At 38.1% G+C, this 17,836-nt stretch overlaps 2 protein-coding genes across 4 annotated transcripts in view; both read right to left on the reverse strand.

Moving 5' to 3' along the window:
• LOC144658899 (olfactomedin-like protein 2B) overlaps positions 1–17,836 on the reverse strand; it is a 127,932-nt gene that overhangs the window by 98,503 nt on the left and 11,593 nt on the right. The window lies entirely within an intron of this gene.
• LOC144658898 (olfactomedin-like protein 2B) overlaps positions 4,498–17,836 on the reverse strand; it is a 31,866-nt gene continuing 18,527 nt past the window's right edge. Inside the window, exons 1-7 of one of the 2 annotated variants that reach the window (XM_078519398.1) lie at positions 13,282–13,349; positions 12,533–12,618; positions 11,278–11,409; positions 9,438–9,510; positions 8,307–8,574; positions 6,163–6,410; positions 4,498–5,274 (exon numbers count right to left, since the gene is read on the reverse strand). In XM_078519398.1, coding sequence (XP_078375524.1) covers positions 5,012–5,274; positions 6,163–6,410; positions 8,307–8,574; positions 9,438–9,510; positions 11,278–11,409; positions 12,533–12,583 — 1,035 coding nt within the window. In that variant the 5' untranslated portion in view covers positions 12,584–12,618; positions 13,282–13,349 and the 3' untranslated portion in view covers positions 4,498–5,011. Of the gene's footprint in view, positions 5,275–6,162; positions 6,411–8,306; positions 8,575–9,437; positions 9,511–11,277; positions 11,410–12,532; positions 12,619–13,281; positions 13,350–17,836 lie in introns of those variants that run through there. The other variant, XM_078519399.1, reaches the window with a different exon arrangement.

Below are 17,836 nucleotides of genomic sequence, written 5' to 3' on the forward strand. Positions count from 1 at the left end.
ATCCTTGCATTAGGATCAACCTATTTACATGGAAAGAGGATAATCCTAAATACGGCGTGGGAAAACCCACGCTGCCAGAAATAAACTGAACATTTCAAGCACAGGCCTTTACGAAGCGCATTTCATAGTGGCAGAAAGGAGAAGGGTGGGATGGTAGGGTAAAAAGGAAGTGGATTATGATTTTCTCTTTTAGACTCCATGATTGTTCAGGGGCGAAGGAAAAAGCCTGGTGCGTCTTCCCTACTCGCGCAAACTACTTCAGCTCCCCCGATTGCACCATCAATTGTACACAATAAAAGTTATAGCAACTTTGTTTATTTTGGTGACAAACCAATCAGTTGACATGAATGGTGGTATAAACCTGTATCGGGTAAATAAACCTTGAGAAAACGGGGCTAAAATGACTAAAAAATGTTTGACTGTCTATACCCTAAAAATAAAACAATGAAGCATTGTGCTTTACTTGATCGCTAGCAGCAAACATTTTAACTTGGGCAAACAAAATCTTTCACCGACAAAAGTTAATCAACCAATTTGCATAAAAAATTGCTGGAGTTTACAAAAATGAACGAGATTTTGACCATATCGTTTTTGAAAATATAAAGTGACATATTTGTACATTCAGAACTAAATTTAAACACAGCTACCATAATTTTCTCACTTTTTACAAACTTTCCCATTGTTGCTATTATTCCAATCATCAAATAACACATTCTATTACAATCATTTTTGATAAGAATATTTTTGATAAGAAGCTCTGTGTTGAAAAGCAGCCCGGGCGTCGACCATGCTACACCATGAAATTCTACACTGATTGGTCAAATTTTGGACTCCGCGAGCCCTGCTTGAAGGCCTTCAAGCCAGCCGCACGCGCAAAAATTGAAGGGGCGTGCCGTCACCGGAACCTGAGCTGGGTAGCTTAGTCAATGACCTAACAAAGACCAGGATCAGTCATTGATTTGGGAGCTTGCTGGGGGGGGGGGGGGGGGTGGTCCTAGCCAGGGTTTGGTCACTTGCCAAAAGTGAGATTTTGGGGCTGAAATCAAGTCTTTAAACTTCCAGGTGGCGGCTGCGTGCAGTGTTGAGAAGCTGCCATGAGGCTTTCACACGCAAGCAAGGTTGGTGTGCATGCTAACAAGTGACAGTTTGTTTTTGATTGATTGATTGATTGACAAGGCCGGTGCTTTTGCTGGAAAAAGTGCAGACCAGGCTTTGTGGTCTTGACCCGGTTTCGATAAATTCAGACATATGATGGGGAATAGCACAGTCCCAAGGTATCAGCATGCTCCCTGTGGCATTTTCAGAGCAAGTTGGCCATCATATGTCTGAATTTATCAAAATGGGGTCAAAATTTGGCATGGTTTTGTTGTGGTTTTTATGTAAATTTTATCTTTGGTTTAATTTTTTTCAAACCAGTTTGATTTTTAATTTTCATTGTCTTACATTCATTATCAAAATGTGAAACAAAGGGAAATAGAAATCAAACTGGTGTGAAAAATTTTAAGCCAAAGACAACGTTAAACCACAGCAGTTATATTCTGCTTTTCCTGAGTTGAAAGTTCTTTAATCTACTAGTAACAGGAGAGGGAAGAAATCCGGTTAGCACTAGCTAACTATCCAAGTGACTACTTTGGTTATCTAAGCAGCTATCTTTTGTCAGTCACTACACCATGAAATTCTATACTGATTGGACAAATTTTGGACTCTGCGAGCCCTGCTTGAAGGCCGACGACAGTCGGCCTTCAAGCCAGCCGCACGCGCAAAAATTGAAGGGGGGCTCCGTCACCGGAGCCTGTGCTGGGTAGCTTAGTCAATTACCTAACAGCCCAAGGGAGACCAGGGTCAGTCATTGATTTGGGGGCTTGCTGGGGGGGGGGGGGGTGGTCCTAGTAAGGGTTTGGTCACTTTCCAAAAGTGATATTTTGGGGCTGAAATCAAGTCTTTGAACTTCCAAGTGGCGGCTGCGTGTGCATGCTAACAAGTGACAGTTTGCTTTTGGTTGATTGATTATTCAGACATTTCTGCGAATCGCAGAACGTGCTCACAGGATACGCGAAACAGGCTATATCTGCTATCCATAGACAGTAGACGGAGGTTTTTGAAGCTTCTTTTGGTGTTTAAGATCGTACACAATGTTAACTGTCCGCACCAGTTAGAGGGATATCTTGTTAAGAGATCAGATATTCACGGTAGAACACTCAAAGACTCAACACTTATAAACGTCACACCATCTAAAACGAAAATGGGTCAGTCTACTTTCAAGTGTGACGCTGCACGAGAACGGAATGGATTACCAAGGGAAATGAGAGAATTAAACACTCTATCTAAGTTTAAGACACACATTTTTAAGCATTTTATGGAACAGGACGGTATAAATCATATATGTACTGTAAATAAGGTTCAATTTTTCTTTTTCTTTTCTTTTTTTTGTTTGCTTGTTGCTCTTTGCTCTTCTTTTTAAATGCTCGAATTTGATACATAAACTCCAGAATACTTGCATTTTTTTAATGTATTTTTTTAATGTAAATTTTTAATATGTATATATATAAATCTTCTACAATTTTAAGAATAGATGTATTTTATACTTAATGTTGATCGCCAGTTAATACCAGTGATCTAATGATCACTGATTGGCCCTTCAGGATAAATAAAGTTTTTATTATTTATTATTATTATTATTATTATTATTATTATTATTATTATTATTATTATTATTATTATTGATTGACAAGGTCGGTGCTTTTGCTGGAAAAAGTGCAGACCAGGCTTTGTGGTCTTGACCCGGTTTTGATAAATTCAGACATATATAAATATATTTTCCTGTATTGCGGATAAAAATGAAATGATTCAAAGCTTCTATTAGTAAGCTCTAGTGTAATTGGACCCTGAAGAAATTTATGCAGTTTGTTTTTGGACATACAGCAAATACACATGTTTACTACAATGAAACTTCGTTAGGTTGCCAGCAGGATCTCCTAATTGTATTCCCATAAAGGTTAGCTATCTCACATGCTTGAAACCTCGTGTACAAATTTTACTGGGAAGATAATTTACTGTTTTTCTCTAGTTTCGAGGAATCGTCACCGTTTATTGTAACTGTGTAAAATTAAACGTGTACAGACTGGGCTATTTATAGTTTTGCGACTAGAGTGGTGGGAAGAGAGAGAGTGGACCGGATAAAATCCACTCTCCGAGAACTGATCGAGCCAGTGGTTTTCGTGAACAAGGCTGCTAGGCAACATGACTATTTACGAGTGGTCGTGACTGCTCGTTCGATTTTATACCAATACTTATATACGGCGTATTTACATGACGTCACGGCGTCCATGTTGGTGTACCAAGCCAATCCTGTTGGATTTGAAGTCTTTTCTTATGTAAACGCTTCTTTTTGTTCCAAATAATTTGCATCGATGCCATCGAGTGAGTAAATACGCTCTATACGGGATTTCGGAGACGTTTCCTAGAACGGGGTACAATATTTCGAACAACGCACGAGAGTTTCAAATTATCAGCAGCCATTTGCCACCCCACGAGTAATAGGCTGTGTATGCGCGTGCGTATAGGTCCTGGCAAGACCGCGGAGAGGTGTTGTGTGACCATTTGCATTCAGATGGTTTATTTATTCATCAGGAGAGTTTGCACAAAATACGTTGATGAACAAACTATGACACCCCTTGTTACGCGCAGTAGGCTATTGTACGGCAATAATCGTATCAAAAGAGGGACCTTTAAAATTTACTTAATTTCTAGAAAGAGGTATTAAAAATTTACCTATTCGGTAGAACGGGTTGTCATTTTGAATACAAATTCTCTCAAAACCGGGGTCCTAATTTGGAGACCCGGGCGGCGCATATCCACCCAACACAAACCCGAGTGACCCACTCCTGGGAATGTTAGACCCTTCCTCCGTTTTTTCACTTTTGATATTGGCCATATAGCGAACATTTGTCGATACTGCTGAAATATAAGCACCTTAAAACTGGTAAAATAGCCAAGTTCTCGGGTCGCATCTTGGATCAAAATCGCATTCGCAAAGTCGGGAAAATTTGCAGAAGCTTGACAAAAACTTCTCCGACTTTTTGGTACAACCATGTTTTCGCTGTATCTGTCAATCTTGGCCATTGTACTAATTTCAAGCTGCTCCTTCCAGCAATGTTGATGAGCCGATACATAAAGCTGAAAACAATACCGTGGAGTGACTTTAAAATGGGAAATTCTACTGTTTTACCTAAGATTGCCAAAAACAACACGCGTTCCTCCGTCTGTAGTTTGTAATGCATCTATAAATATTTTGTCGATAAAAACGACGTCAAAAATTCCAAAAATCTTCCAGTTTGATTTCAAGATTTTTTGTCAATAATGTTAAAAAATCCTACAGTTGTAAAAAGATTTATTAACCATTTAACATTATTTAGATCCTCCTTAGCACACTCGAGCTCATTCTACAAACACTGAACCACCGCTCTCATTCCACAAGTTAATTGATAGCCCGCGTGATTTGTTCTTACATTTTATTTCAGCAGTCAGCACTAACAGCAGCTTAAACTAAACCAAAATCATGACATTTTGATTTTTTAAAGTTAACTTAATAACAATTTAGCTGTTTAACTCTTTTTCCTTTTCTTTAATTTCCCGTCCCTAGTTTTCACATTTCATTTCAGTTTATGGACCATAACGAATCCTATTTTAATCAACCTTACATGTATTTTTTTTCTTTTTTTTATGTCAGTATAACATTTTTGTTTTTTAAAAATGTGATGCTCTGTATTAATGAATCTATCTTGTGTTGTAACCTTTTTCCCTAATAATCAATAAAAATTAATTTAAAAAGCTTAATAACGTTAACAGTCTTCTTTCGTGGTTTTTAGCAGCTTCATAAGTTTTACATTTCGTAAAATCAGAGACAGTCACAACAACGATCTTGTTCTGTTCTGTTTTTCAATCTAAATTTCTTTTTTTTTTGAGCGCATTAGCTACAACATAGCAAAGCAATCAGCAAGTTCATCATTCATCACTTGCTTTTTAATAGATCAAAAATGATGTCGTAGGTGACTTGACGCTTGTTGTCCCAAGCGTACAGCACTTTTTCTCTGGGGTTGTAGGCCACCATGGAGTTGTAGCCGTACTGGTTTGTGAACTGTATGTTGGGGCTCGACTGTTTTCCTGTCTTGGTGTCGTAAGCAAAGTTGATGGTAGTGGACTTGCTGTTATGCTCGTCAATACAGTAGATCACTCCACAGGCTACGAAGGCATTACCCATCTCTTTCATTTTTTCTATGGAAGTGATCGAAGCAACATCATCATATCATTATAATCATGTTTTTTACTCTCGGTTTTCAGGATAGTTTGAACAGCTAATTAATATCTACGAGCATTTCAACAGTACACAACACGATGGGGAAAGATAAGACCACAACACCGGGATCTCCATGCCCTACCCTTTACGATATTACTAAATATGTAGGACTGTACTGTTTATAGTCCTTTTCCGAGAAGACTAGAATCTTTAACCATTTGCAGATGTCATTGCAAAGGCAGCATATTCTTCTCAGTTAACAATCAGGGTCTTAAAAGACCCTGATTGTTGGTCCGGTTTGGGACTCGAACCCGAGACCTCGCGCACAGTAGTCTGGTGCTCTACCCACTTAGCTAACCAGTCGGCAGTAAGTGTAAAAATCAGGCATTAGTCTAAAAATCGAGTACAATTCGTGATTTATAGGTAGGAGTAATGTTTTGAAAGTTCTCAGCTCAAAATTACACGATCGCGAGCCTTTAGGAGAGTGCAATATGAGAACAAAACATCACGAGTACCTATTTATCACGAATTGTACAAAGTCGTGCGATTTTTATTTACAGTAAACTCAACAAAATTACGATTCGGAACGGTAAGCTTTATAATTCCTCGTTTCATCTTCAGAAAGAAACTTCAGAAACTTTTCTTAATTTTCGGGTAAACATCGGAAATTTGCGGACTTCGGTTCAACTCCAGACTCTATTCGGATCAACCCCGGAAATCATGAGAAGTCTTTTTATAGTCAAGCCTTCTTGGCTAAAGAAAAGAAAAAGACGTTTTTTAAGTTTGAATTTTCCTTTCGCCCTGTAATGTAACGGTTCAGTTTATGAGGACAATTACAATGAATGACATTAAAGTCGAGTTCTTACCTGTGTTCAAGCTCCAAGTTTGGATTACGACGTTTTTGTAGACATCTATTTTAGATGCTCGCAGTCGAAAGTTGCCGGAAGGTTCACCCCATAATACCCACAATCCTTGTTCGTCAACCGCCAAGTCCATTCCAGAGTAGCCGGTCCATCGGTACCAGTTCTTCCTCGCTTGGAAACCACTCACAGATATTAGAGCATCCTCGGCTTCTGTGCGCAGATTAAACTTGACAATGTGGCCCGTATTTGCTCTATCAAAACAAGACAGAAAGGCATAAGTATGTTTTATTGGACTGGCTTGGAACACAGAGAAGACACAAGCAACTGTATTGCCTGTTCCTGGCACATTGTAGCGGCTAGGCCTTTCCACAAGTTGCTCGAGATTTCCCAAAAAGTTGCCCGTAATTTCTCAAAAAGTTGCTCAAAAGTTGCTTCAAAAATCCAAAAAAGTTGCTTCTGTTAATAAAAGTTGCTCGAAAGTTGCTCCAAAAAATCCAAAACGCTGCTTCTAATCAAGAAAATTTTTCTAAATATATGCTAATTTTTCCTATGAGGGTAATATTTCTAAGCAGTTTTATGCAATTTTACAGCATAAGAAGTATCTAAATAACCTATTAAGAGGAAAATTTGTTAAATAACAAGGATTTCTTTAACTGAGAAAAATCGTGAAGATATCGATGACGTCATGTTTGCTGACGAGGTTTGTAATGTATTAATGCAGAATGAGCCGAGGGTCTTCAGATGTCCCTTATCAATTTTCGGCAAACTTCGTAAATCTTCGGAAACGTTCGTATGGCCTTTGAACAACACTCGGATAATCTTCGGAGATCTTCGGTCTGGAAATTGCTCAAAATTCAACAAGTTGCTCGAGAGGAAAAAAGTTGCTCGAAGTGGAAAAAGTTGCTCGAAATATGAAAAGTTGCCAAAAAGTTGCCGAGCAACTTGTGGAAAGCCCTAGTAGCGGCTACTAATTTTAGCGATTTTTTCTAAGCAAGATTTAGCGACCATTTAATTTAGCAATTTTCCGAAAGTGTTTAAAAAAATTAAATAGCAATAACGTGTAATCCAGTTTTCAATCAACATATAGCCAGTATTCTTCATAGCCAAGATTCTGCATCACCAGAAAGAACAAAGTTACCGGCATCCATTTTTTAAAGAATTTTTCAAGTTGACTACTTTTAATTTTTCTTTTCTTGACCAAGACAAATTTTAGCGAGTACAAGATTTATAGAATTTCGCCCAACTCAAACGATTTAACGTTCACCTTTCTTGAGCTTATAATTATATGTTCCTGGTTAAGCCACCAAAAGACGTCAAAAGAAGATAACAATAAGTATGTTGGTTTGTTCAAAGCCCTCTATTTTTTCGTGTTTTTTCGATCGATGAGCGCGCGGTGAGAACGGCGAGAGAACTGGACGCCAGCGCAAAACGGAAGAATTTGCTTTTTTGCGTTGAAAATTCGAGAGGCTGTGGACAGTCTATAAGTGCGTTGGTTCTTTTTATCTGCTTATGCTTATGCTTTGTACACCAGCCTTTGAGGGGGGTGAATAGGTATAGGGAAATCCGTCCATCTGTGTTATTTTTTTGGCTAATTCTGGCGGCTATTACTTTCGTTCAAATTCGAATCTGTATTACTTGAAACTATGAGTGGTAAATTTTCAAGGCAATAGAAAGTAAATGTTGTTTTCTATGCCAATTTTTTAAACGTTTCGTTTCACTGCTTGTTTTTTTTTTTTTGACAATTCCGCCAACATTCCGACGACCAAAGTGATCCGAAATACGATTCGTGATCCGAACTTCCTGACATCAAGTGTCCGAAACCAGGCAAAATTCTCAGCTTATCCGCGATCCACTGTATTCTCGAAATCCTCGAAATAACTCCATGTATCGCAAAAATCCACAATCAGTGCGCTTTTTAAGGCTAAATCGGTCGAATGCGAACCTATTTACTCTACACCTTTTCGTGCAAAATACTTTTGCCAACGACTTCCTTCCAATCGCATATATAGTGGCAAGCTAAATATCTCTATCCTTGACTTGTTACCTAATCACTTTTTGGTAAAAGAACCATTGTTTTCCGCAAACGGTTTCGCGTAAATGAAAGGTTCAAAACTGCTGCAAATGCAAACAGGGTAACGAAAGATTACTTGTTGTAGTATAGGTATGGTCCATACACCACTGCTCCAGTTCCGTCCCAGGTATAAGGCAGTTTGTACGTCTTACGAGTCACGCCTGCTTTGAACATGTCCATGTTTTCAAACTCTTCAACTTCGTTTCTTGAGTGATACCCTTCCATAACGAATATGGTCTCAGCGCCCATGATTCCTAGCGGGTCTTTCATCCAAGCTCCTTGTGTTGTTTGCCGAGTGTTGTGAGTAATAGGTAAACCAACAGACTTGATGGTAGCACAGCTATCTACCAAGACCAAAACAAACAAAATAAAAATGATGAGGGCTTATATGTTAAGACTAGTTTACACGACCAGTTTGTATGTGACACCTCTTTAATATTTTCTCGTGTAGATGAGAAAAAAATGGTCAATTTTATGTGACAGATATATTTGTTGACAAACTGGCGTGTTAGCTTCTATGTGATAAATAAACTTTGGACTGCTAAAAAAATAATTGTTGTGTCATCTAAACGATCAAATATATTTGTCGCATAAAAATTGTCACATAAACATTACCTATGTAAACCCAGCTTTACAGTATTATTGTAGGAACCGGATTCAAGCCCCCCGTCCTACTACCAAGAGCTGTTCTCATCGGGTAGTCCCGCGTTAATTCATCCCCTCGGTCACGTCATGTTTTGATCATGCAGCCTCCTGTCATAAATTATGGCCAGTTTGTTGAATACATCTTATCCAGCGCATTTTGGTTAAAGCATCATCATCATCATCATCATCATCATCATCATAATCATCATCATGCAAGGAATACAACTGGTCTCCCACGAAGCAGAGCATACGGCAAATGGACACCACAACTCAAGTTATTCCGCAACAACAATAGATTAGAACCTGATATAAAGATATTTGTTGTTTCGAATTCCGTTACAATTTTATACGCGCTGTACGGGAAAAAATGAAAAAAAAAATGGGGGAGAGGGGAGCAAGAAATCATCTGGTACTTCTAACCCAACCCACTCAATATATAATAACCCTTTGTGATTTATTTCAGTAAAGGGGTTGTTCGTTCAGTCCAAACGCTTAAATAAAATGCAAAACATGCAAATCGACCAGTGAGCAATACTAGCGTGAATTCAATTAATAAGTTAACCTTTTTGCAGGTTATAAACGCTTTTCTTTGCCTTGTTCAGGTCAGCTTGTTCATCAGCAATCATCTTGCGCAGCTACAAAAAAAGGTGGAAGTGGAGGGAAAAGATGAACTGGTTTTCAGAAATGAATCGATTTAGCGCCTTTGTGACTAAGTGCCTTAGTGTTTGTGACTTATCACCGCCCAACAATCGCTCCTTCTACGTACATAAGCGCCTCTTTTCTGTTTCAATTCAGCGTCATCAAATTACAGTAGAGTCAACCATGCTTCACCTCCGTTGTGAGCAGCTAGTAAGGTAAGTAAGTAAGCACGTAAGCAAGCAAGCAAGAAAGCAAGTAGGCAAGCAAGTAAGCAAGCAAACAAGAAAGAAAGCAAGCAAGCAAGAAAGAAAGCAAGCAAGCAAGTAGGCAAGCAGGTAAGCAAGCAAGCAAGAAAGAAAGCAAGCATGAAAGCAAGCAAGCAAGTAGGCAAGCAAGTAAGTAAGCAAGCAAAAAAGCAAGTAGGCAAGCAAGCAGGCAAGAAAGCAAGCAAGTAGGCAAGAAAGTAAGCAAGCAAGCAAGAAAGCAAGCAAGCAAGCAAGTAGGCAAGCAAGTAAGTAAGTAAGAAAGCAAGCAAGCAAGCAAGCAAGAAAGAAAGAAAGAAAGAAAGAAAGAAAGAAAGAAAGAAAGAAAGCAAGCAAGCAAGAAAGAAAGCAAGCAAGTAGCAGGGGCGGATCCAGGGGGGGGTGGATTGGGTGGCTAGCCACCCCCCTTGATCCACCAGAAAAATGATAACAAACTTTTAAAATAGAAAAATAATAAGGACAATTTCCATCCACCTTTCATAGTCAGGCGCGACCGTTCAAAGTTAAGGAAGGCCATTTTTCCAAAATAGGAGATTTTCGACAGCCTGTTTTACGAACTTCTGGCTTAATGAAGCAAAACATGTGTGTATAATTTTAAAAATTTAGATTCCTTTTAGTTTTCAAGAGTTGTTTTAGCCTTGCTGGAATGATTTTCTTCTCCATTTACATCTTTTTTAGCCAGTTTTCTTACCGTTTTTCGCATCAAAGCGATTTCACAAGCAAGCAAAGTCGCCAAAGTTGTCCCCAGGCCACTTTGCCAAGGGCTAAAAATTTCCACGCATGTGGGTGAGCAAAAAAAAACCCGCATATCTGTTCTTTCCTGTAAGTTCGTGCCCTGTCAACTTTAAATTTCAATCACTGTTCATTTCATAACTGAGAACCAGTCTTTATCTCCGAAATATAACCCAAGGTAAGTTGAGGAAAGAATATTTTGCTAAATTATTAAGGAAAAACAGTGGTTTAATAACTTAATTGACAGCTGTATAAAGCTGTTCAGAATCGCGGAAATCACGTCTAAGAGGCTTCAACTTTTCAAAGTTCTCTGAGGGGGCATGCCCCCAGACCCCCCAGGGGGATGGAGCCCACGGCTACATGAAATATGGGCCTCAGACCCAAAATAATTTGCACTTTTTCTTTCAAAAAAATTGCCTAAAAGCCTGAAACACCCTCCCCCCCCCTTAAAAAAACTGGGGCTTGAGCAATATAGTAAACAAAAATATTCGTAAACAGCCACCCCTCTTTGAAAAATCCTGGATCCGCCCCTGAAGTAGGCAAGCAAGTAAGCAAGCAAGCAAGAAAGAAAGCAAGCAAGCAGGTAGGCAAGCAAGTAAGTAAGTAAGAAACTTTGTTTAACCAGGATAACCCATTCAGCAATGAGGCTGTTATCAACAGGGGCCCAGGGACACTAAGTGAAATACAATATAAAAATGTTACAAAAATGTACAAAAGCTCAGTTTCCATCAAAGCTACGTCATCAGTCTAAGAACACATCAAACTTACATGTGCTTTAGCCAACTCAAGAGAGAGCTCCTTTATAGAGGGTTTGCTGATGGGCGTTTCATTCGGATTGGACGAAACCAAGGCACGCTTGGTTCGTAGTCCACTTACTGAGGATGATCCGAGCACTTCACTCTGCAACAACATTTATCAGTTAGTCAGTGACGTCAGTAAAGGCCTGACAAAACGAAGAAATATGTTTCCGTAACTGTTTCCTCGTAACATGGAGTGTTTCTGCGGTGTAGCAAAAGGAAATTTTGCTTCTTGGAAACAAAAATTGAGGCTCGCTGACATTTAGGAAACATGCGCGCGCTACAAATGTTTCTGTGATTCTATGAGAAAAAATGCCCAACTGATAGCACGTGTTAAATAATCTATTTCGACTATTTCTGACAGAGCCAGCTGACGTAAACGTTTAATCAAAAACTTGCTTTATTTGGTAGATACTACCCCTTCAATACTTAAAATGTACTTCTTATTCAAAATTTTTGAAAAATTTCATCTACAGTATTCGTAAGGAATTGCATTGCAGCATGTATTAATATTACATAATTGAAATAAATTAAAAAACAGTTAAACTTCAAATTCTGGAGGTTATACAAAATATTTAATGAGGGAGGTACTGCCATATTTTTGACTGAAAAGGTAACTCCTTTGTGTTATCTTCGATGGAAAATGCTGTCCTTTCGCATACTAACAGTAGGATACTGCATCTTTTTCTGAACATTTCACTTGAATCAACTGTTCAACGGATCTGTTCGGATGTTTTGACATGCTCTTTTAAATATCTAAATGACAGTTTCCCCACCCTTTTCTGTACTCAAACTCGTGAAATTACTACCCTTTATATGTACCTACAGCTTGAAAAAGCGAGATCGTCGCTTTATATAGTGCACTATAGCGCCCCCCCCCCCCCGCCCGCCCGGGGGAGGAGGGGCTTAAAAACTGGAAACATATGGTACCGATGTCCGGCTGAAGTGGACCCTTCAGGACATTTCCGCAGTCGCCTGTTTTATTGAGCCCTATATATGTTGGGACGTGTGAACCTACATGAAAAATTTACTGAGAGAAATATAATAAATTACTGTTTTGTAATTTTGTATATGTACAGTGCTGTAATTCCAACAATGATCAAAGAAAGCTTAGTGCAAGCTATACCTCCAGCAAGCCAAACTAAAAATAAGACATATTTGAACATTTCGAAAGTGGCTAATGATGAGGGCCATTATAATTACTAAGCGGAAAATTTCAAACTTACCAGCAAGAGAGCAAGTGAGCAGCTAAACAGTGGCAGATATCGTGGCAGCATATCTTTATGAAAAGACTTTTACGAAACTGCAAAAACTGAAAAGAAATTGAAATTTTTATTCCTTTTGAAACGATAAAAGAAGTTTACAGCTAGTTCTCTTTGTAAAATATTACCAGAAAGACAAACAAGTATTGTATTTGCACTGGAATAAGCAAAACACTCAAACCAGGGTTGAATTTTTTCAACCTTGTTGAATTGGATAGATCAGAAACATTCAACAGGTTAACGAGTTGAAATTGTCACGAAATAAGATCTTGAATAAAGCAGGCAAGCATGCGTTTGTGAGTCTGTTTCCATTTTCAATATATAGATTCAACTGTATGAATGAGTAAAAACAAACAGGGGTATCCGTTTCCAAGCAATCAATATTTCATTTTTTTATATTTTACTGTTGTAAATGATACAGTTATCGAATTTGGAATCAATTTACTAAAATGCCACTCCTCGGGTATCGATCGGAAATGTAGAAATCTTGATAGTTTTGTTTCTTCCTTGATTTTTGTCCAATTTGTGTATTTTTGGAAGTTAGACTCTAGTTCTTAACCAAACCTTCCAACTGATTTAAATACTTTTTATATTCCCTGACGCCCTAACCTCACTTAGAAAAAACCTTAGCCTACAAAATCGAATCGTTACAAGGCCATATTTATAGTTCAAAAGTAAAGAGAACTGCGTCAAACACTTTCGGTCAGATTTACGTGCGTACTTTCCGATTCTTGAAACAGGAAGGCTTCGCTCACTAAGGGCGTGATGCTGGAAGTGGTGTGAAGGTTACAACAGACGAAGCAACATATATACTCACCGAGGACGTGCTAAGTTATTGATAAATATTGGTTCAGGTGAAGCTGGTCAATTGGCAAATGGAATAAGAAAGGAGCAAAGCAGATATCAAGCATGTAAAAATGCACATCTTTATGTCGGAACATGTGTGATGAATCGCATTTTTCAACCTATTTTTTAGGCCCGATATAATTATATTCTTCACAGCGAATGAACTCAGCTCTCGGGAATTAATTTAGTTACCTTGCTGGTTCACTAGTAAGAGCTGAGTCTATTTGCCGTAAAGAATGTACGTACACGTCAGGGAAAAAGGTTAAATTTCTTTTTTTTTAGTTTGATGGAAATACTTGCTCTTTTTTCGAAATTCACTGCAATACAGAATAAACCTGAGTTTTAGTAACGGAAAATCTATTTTCTTTGTAGTGTGCAGCAGTAAAACCAATAACTGGAACGGAATTGAACGTTTTCTAACGAGAATTCCTCCCTGAACTCCTCGTCCTTCGAAGAATCTTGGCCAATCAATAAAACTGTACGCACTGAAATGCCCAGCTTTATTTTTTAATAATTTAAATTCTTCTTCGTTCCTTTCCAAGTTTTGTTACAAAGATAAGTTGCAGGGAACAATATTGAAGCGTGATATTTGACTGCCTAAAATTTTTCTGGCACTTAAAATTTCAGCTAAAGAATAAAAAAAAGTGATGTTCTAGATGGACTAGCTAGTAAAAACTGTGCAAAAAGCAATTTTTTGCTGAGTGTGATTAATATAAAGTTGTGCAAGTTCTGAAAACTGCGTATGTGCGAGAAACATCAATTTTTTCATACATCAGATAAACGCTGAAATCATAAATTCAAAAGGTGTTATCAGTTAAGTGAACCGAAGTGGGCCCTCAAAAAATTTCTGTAGATTGTTTTGGACCGCAGGTATAGACGTGTGATGCTGCATGAAACCTCGCTAGTCTGTGAGCAGGATCATCTATTCTTAGATCAGAGAGTCATCGCGGTGCATATGCCAGAAACCTCTTGTACAAATATTACTGAAGAGAAATTAATTTCCATTTTCCTGCACCTTGTTAAATCAAATCACTTTTTTTGTAAGCAAATTAATGGTCTGACCAAACATACTTCCTTTGTATTCAGCTTTTTGTAGTTTGTGACACTGAGCAGAAGGGGCAAGGAGGGGCAGTATATCTTCCGATTATTTATTTCCAGTGTTATTTATTCATTACTTTTTTTAATAATCCGCACCCAAGCAAAATTTTATAATTCTGACACGTGGCGCCGCCAAGTCCTCATTTTCCTGTCTTTAAACACATAGAACTATTTTTAGTACAGTTCCAAAAAATACGTTACTCACCGGAACACTTGTAACGTAGAAAACTTTAAACAGTGCAAATGACAACCTTATCTTTAAAGCATTCGTCTTGTTTTTTCGCAAATTTCAGCCTTTTGAGCGCTGTGAAGTGTGGGTGGCTTGAAGGATTGTTGAATTTTCAAGTCATTTTTTCAAATCTTGATAGTTTTGTTTCTTCCTTGATTTGTGTCCGATTTGTATATTTTCAGATTTGACTCTAGATCTTAACCAAACCCTCCAACTGATTTAAACACTTTTTACATTTCCTGACGCCCTAACCTCGCTTAGCCTACAAAATCGCCTTATTATTAGGCCATATCTATAGTTCAAAAGTAAAAAAGTTTTCGGTCAGACTTGCGTGTCTATTTTCCAATTCTTGAAACAGGAAGACTTCGCTCACTAAGGGCGTGATGCTGGGAGTGGTTTGAAGGTTGTGAACAGACGAAGCAATATCTACACTTATCGAGGACGTGTTTAGTAACTGATAAATATTGTTTCTGGGTGGCAAATGGAATAAGAAAGGAGCAAAGTAGATATTATAAAGAATGAAAAAATGCGCAACTTTTTGTGTAATAAACCGTATTTTTCAAATGATTTTTTACTGCCCTTCACACGACTCAACCCTGGAGAGTTAATTTAGTAACCTTGCTGGTTCACTAGAGTTGAGTCTATTTGCAGTGAGGAATGTACGTACACGTCAGCGAAAAAGGTTAAATTTCTTTTTTTAGTTAGATGGTGGTCACCCAACTAGTTTAGCTTTTTAGTTATTTTGGGTGACCAGCAACTGTATGTATTTTGAATTTATTTATTGTTTAAGTTGTTACTTGTAATCTTACAGTTCAAATAAACCTTGTTGTTGTTGTTGTTGTTGATGGAAATACTTGTTCTTTTTTTCGAAGTTCACTACAATACAGAATAAACCTGAGTTTTGGTAACGGAAAATCTATTTTCTTTGTAGTGTGCAGCAATAAAACCAATAACTGGATCGGAATTGAACGTTTTCTAACAAGGATTCCTCCCCGTTCTTGAACGAATCTTTGACAATGAATGAAACTGTACGCACTGAAATGCCCAGCTTTATTTTTCAGTAATTTAATTTCTTCTTCGTTCCCTGGCAAGTTTGTTACAAAGATTAGTTGTAGGGAACAATATATTGAAGTGTCAGTGATATTTGTCTGCCAAAAGATTTCCTGCCACTTCAAATTTCAGCTCAGTGAAGAATCCATAAAAAGTCGTGATGTACTAGAAGGACTAGCTAGTTTAAATAAACCCTATGGTAGCCTTAAAACTGAACGATAAGCACATTTTTGCTGAGTGCGACTTATGTTGTGCAAGTTCTGAGAACCGCGTATGTGCGAGAAACATCAAGTTTTTCATACATCAGATAAAAGCTGAAATCATAAATTCAAGGGGTGTTATCAGTTATTTAGGTGTACTGAAGTGGGCCCTCAAAAAAATTTCCGCGGGTTGTTTTGGACCGCAAGTATAGACGTGTGAAGCTGCATGAAACCTCTTAGATCAGAGAGTCACCGCGGTGCATATGTCAGAAACCTCTTGTACAAATATTACTGAAGAGAAATTTATTTCCATTTTCCTGCACTTTGTTAAATCAAATCACTTTTTTGTAAGCAAATGAATGGTCTGACCAAACATATATTTAGTGTGAGCTATGCCTTTGTCGTTATCTTAAGTGTGAGAAATAACATACTTCCTTCGTGTTCAGCTTTTTTGTAGTTCGTGGGACCGAGCAAAGGGGGCAAGGAGGGGCAGTATATTTTCCGATTATTTATTTCCAGTAGTATTTAAGCTATGGATAGCTGGGAAACAAGGACGTCAGGGAAAAAAGTTAAATTTCTTTTTTTTAGTTTAATGGAAATACGTGCACTATTTTTCGTAACGGAAAATCTATTTTCTTTGTAGCGTGCAGCAGTAAAACCAATTTAATACTGGATCGGAATTGAATGTTTCTAGCGAGAATTCCTTCCCGTTCTTTGAAAAATCTTGGACAATCAATAAAACTGTATGCGAAATGCCCAGCTTTATTTTTCATTAATTTAAATAAATTCTTCTTCGTTCCCTTGTAAGTTTTGTTACAAAGATAAGTTGAAGGCAACAATATTGAAGTGTGATATTTAACTGCTTAAAAATTTTCTGCGACTTGAACGTTCAGCTAAATAATAAAAATAGTGATATACTAGACGGACTAGCTAGTTTAAATAAACCCTATGATAGCCATAAAACTGTACGAACAACACATTTTTTGCTGATTGTGATAAAAGTTGTGCACGTTCTGAGAACCGCGTATGTGCGAGAAACATAATTTTTTTCATACATCAGATAAAAGCTGAAATTATAAATTCAAAGGTGTTATCAGAAGTGGACCCTCAAAAATTTTCCGCATGTTGTTTTGGACCACAATTATAGACGTGTGATGCTGCATGAAACATCACTAGTCTGTGAGCAGGAACTTTTATTCGTAGAGCAGAAAGTCATCACGGTGCATATGCCAGAAAGAACATAAACGGTCGGACCAAACAGGCTTTTATTTAGTGCGAGCAACACCTGCATCGTGAACTCAAGTGTGAGAAATAACATACTTCCTTTGTATTCAAATCTTTTAATAGAGTAAGCTTTGTGAAGTTCGTGGGACTGGGTAGAGGTGGCAAGCAGCTGTATTTATTTCCAGTGCTATAGTTAGGGGCCTAGGGGGCTTTCATTTATTAGTTCATGGGGGGGTTGTCAAAATCACTTGGAGTAGCTTTCAAATATTACCCAACCCCCCTTCCCCATGCACCAATAAATAAAAGCCCCCTTACCGGGGGGGGGGGGGAGCAAGGACCATTAAGGGAAAAAAATCCAGTTTCAGAGAATACACTGAGCCCGCGTTTTTAACTATCACAGTTTCAAAGCAACATGACCTTGTAGCTGATGGAGGGTTTATCGATTTTTCAAGTTTGCTTTGATTTGACAAAACGTTTTTGCGAAATCTGTCTTGAAAGCCGACGTTTTACAGTGAAATTAATGGATTACTCGACTTGTGGGCGGGGAGAGCCGGAAATTGATATAAAACATATAATGTTCTGTCTACAAAAAACTCCCTAAGTGAATGATTCTTGTTTACG

Source organism: Oculina patagonica, chromosome 6 (genome assembly GCF_052425735.1).
Source record: "Oculina patagonica isolate OP01 chromosome 6, crgOcupat, whole genome shotgun sequence".
Taxonomy (NCBI): Eukaryota; Metazoa; Cnidaria; class Anthozoa; order Scleractinia; family Oculinidae; genus Oculina; species Oculina patagonica.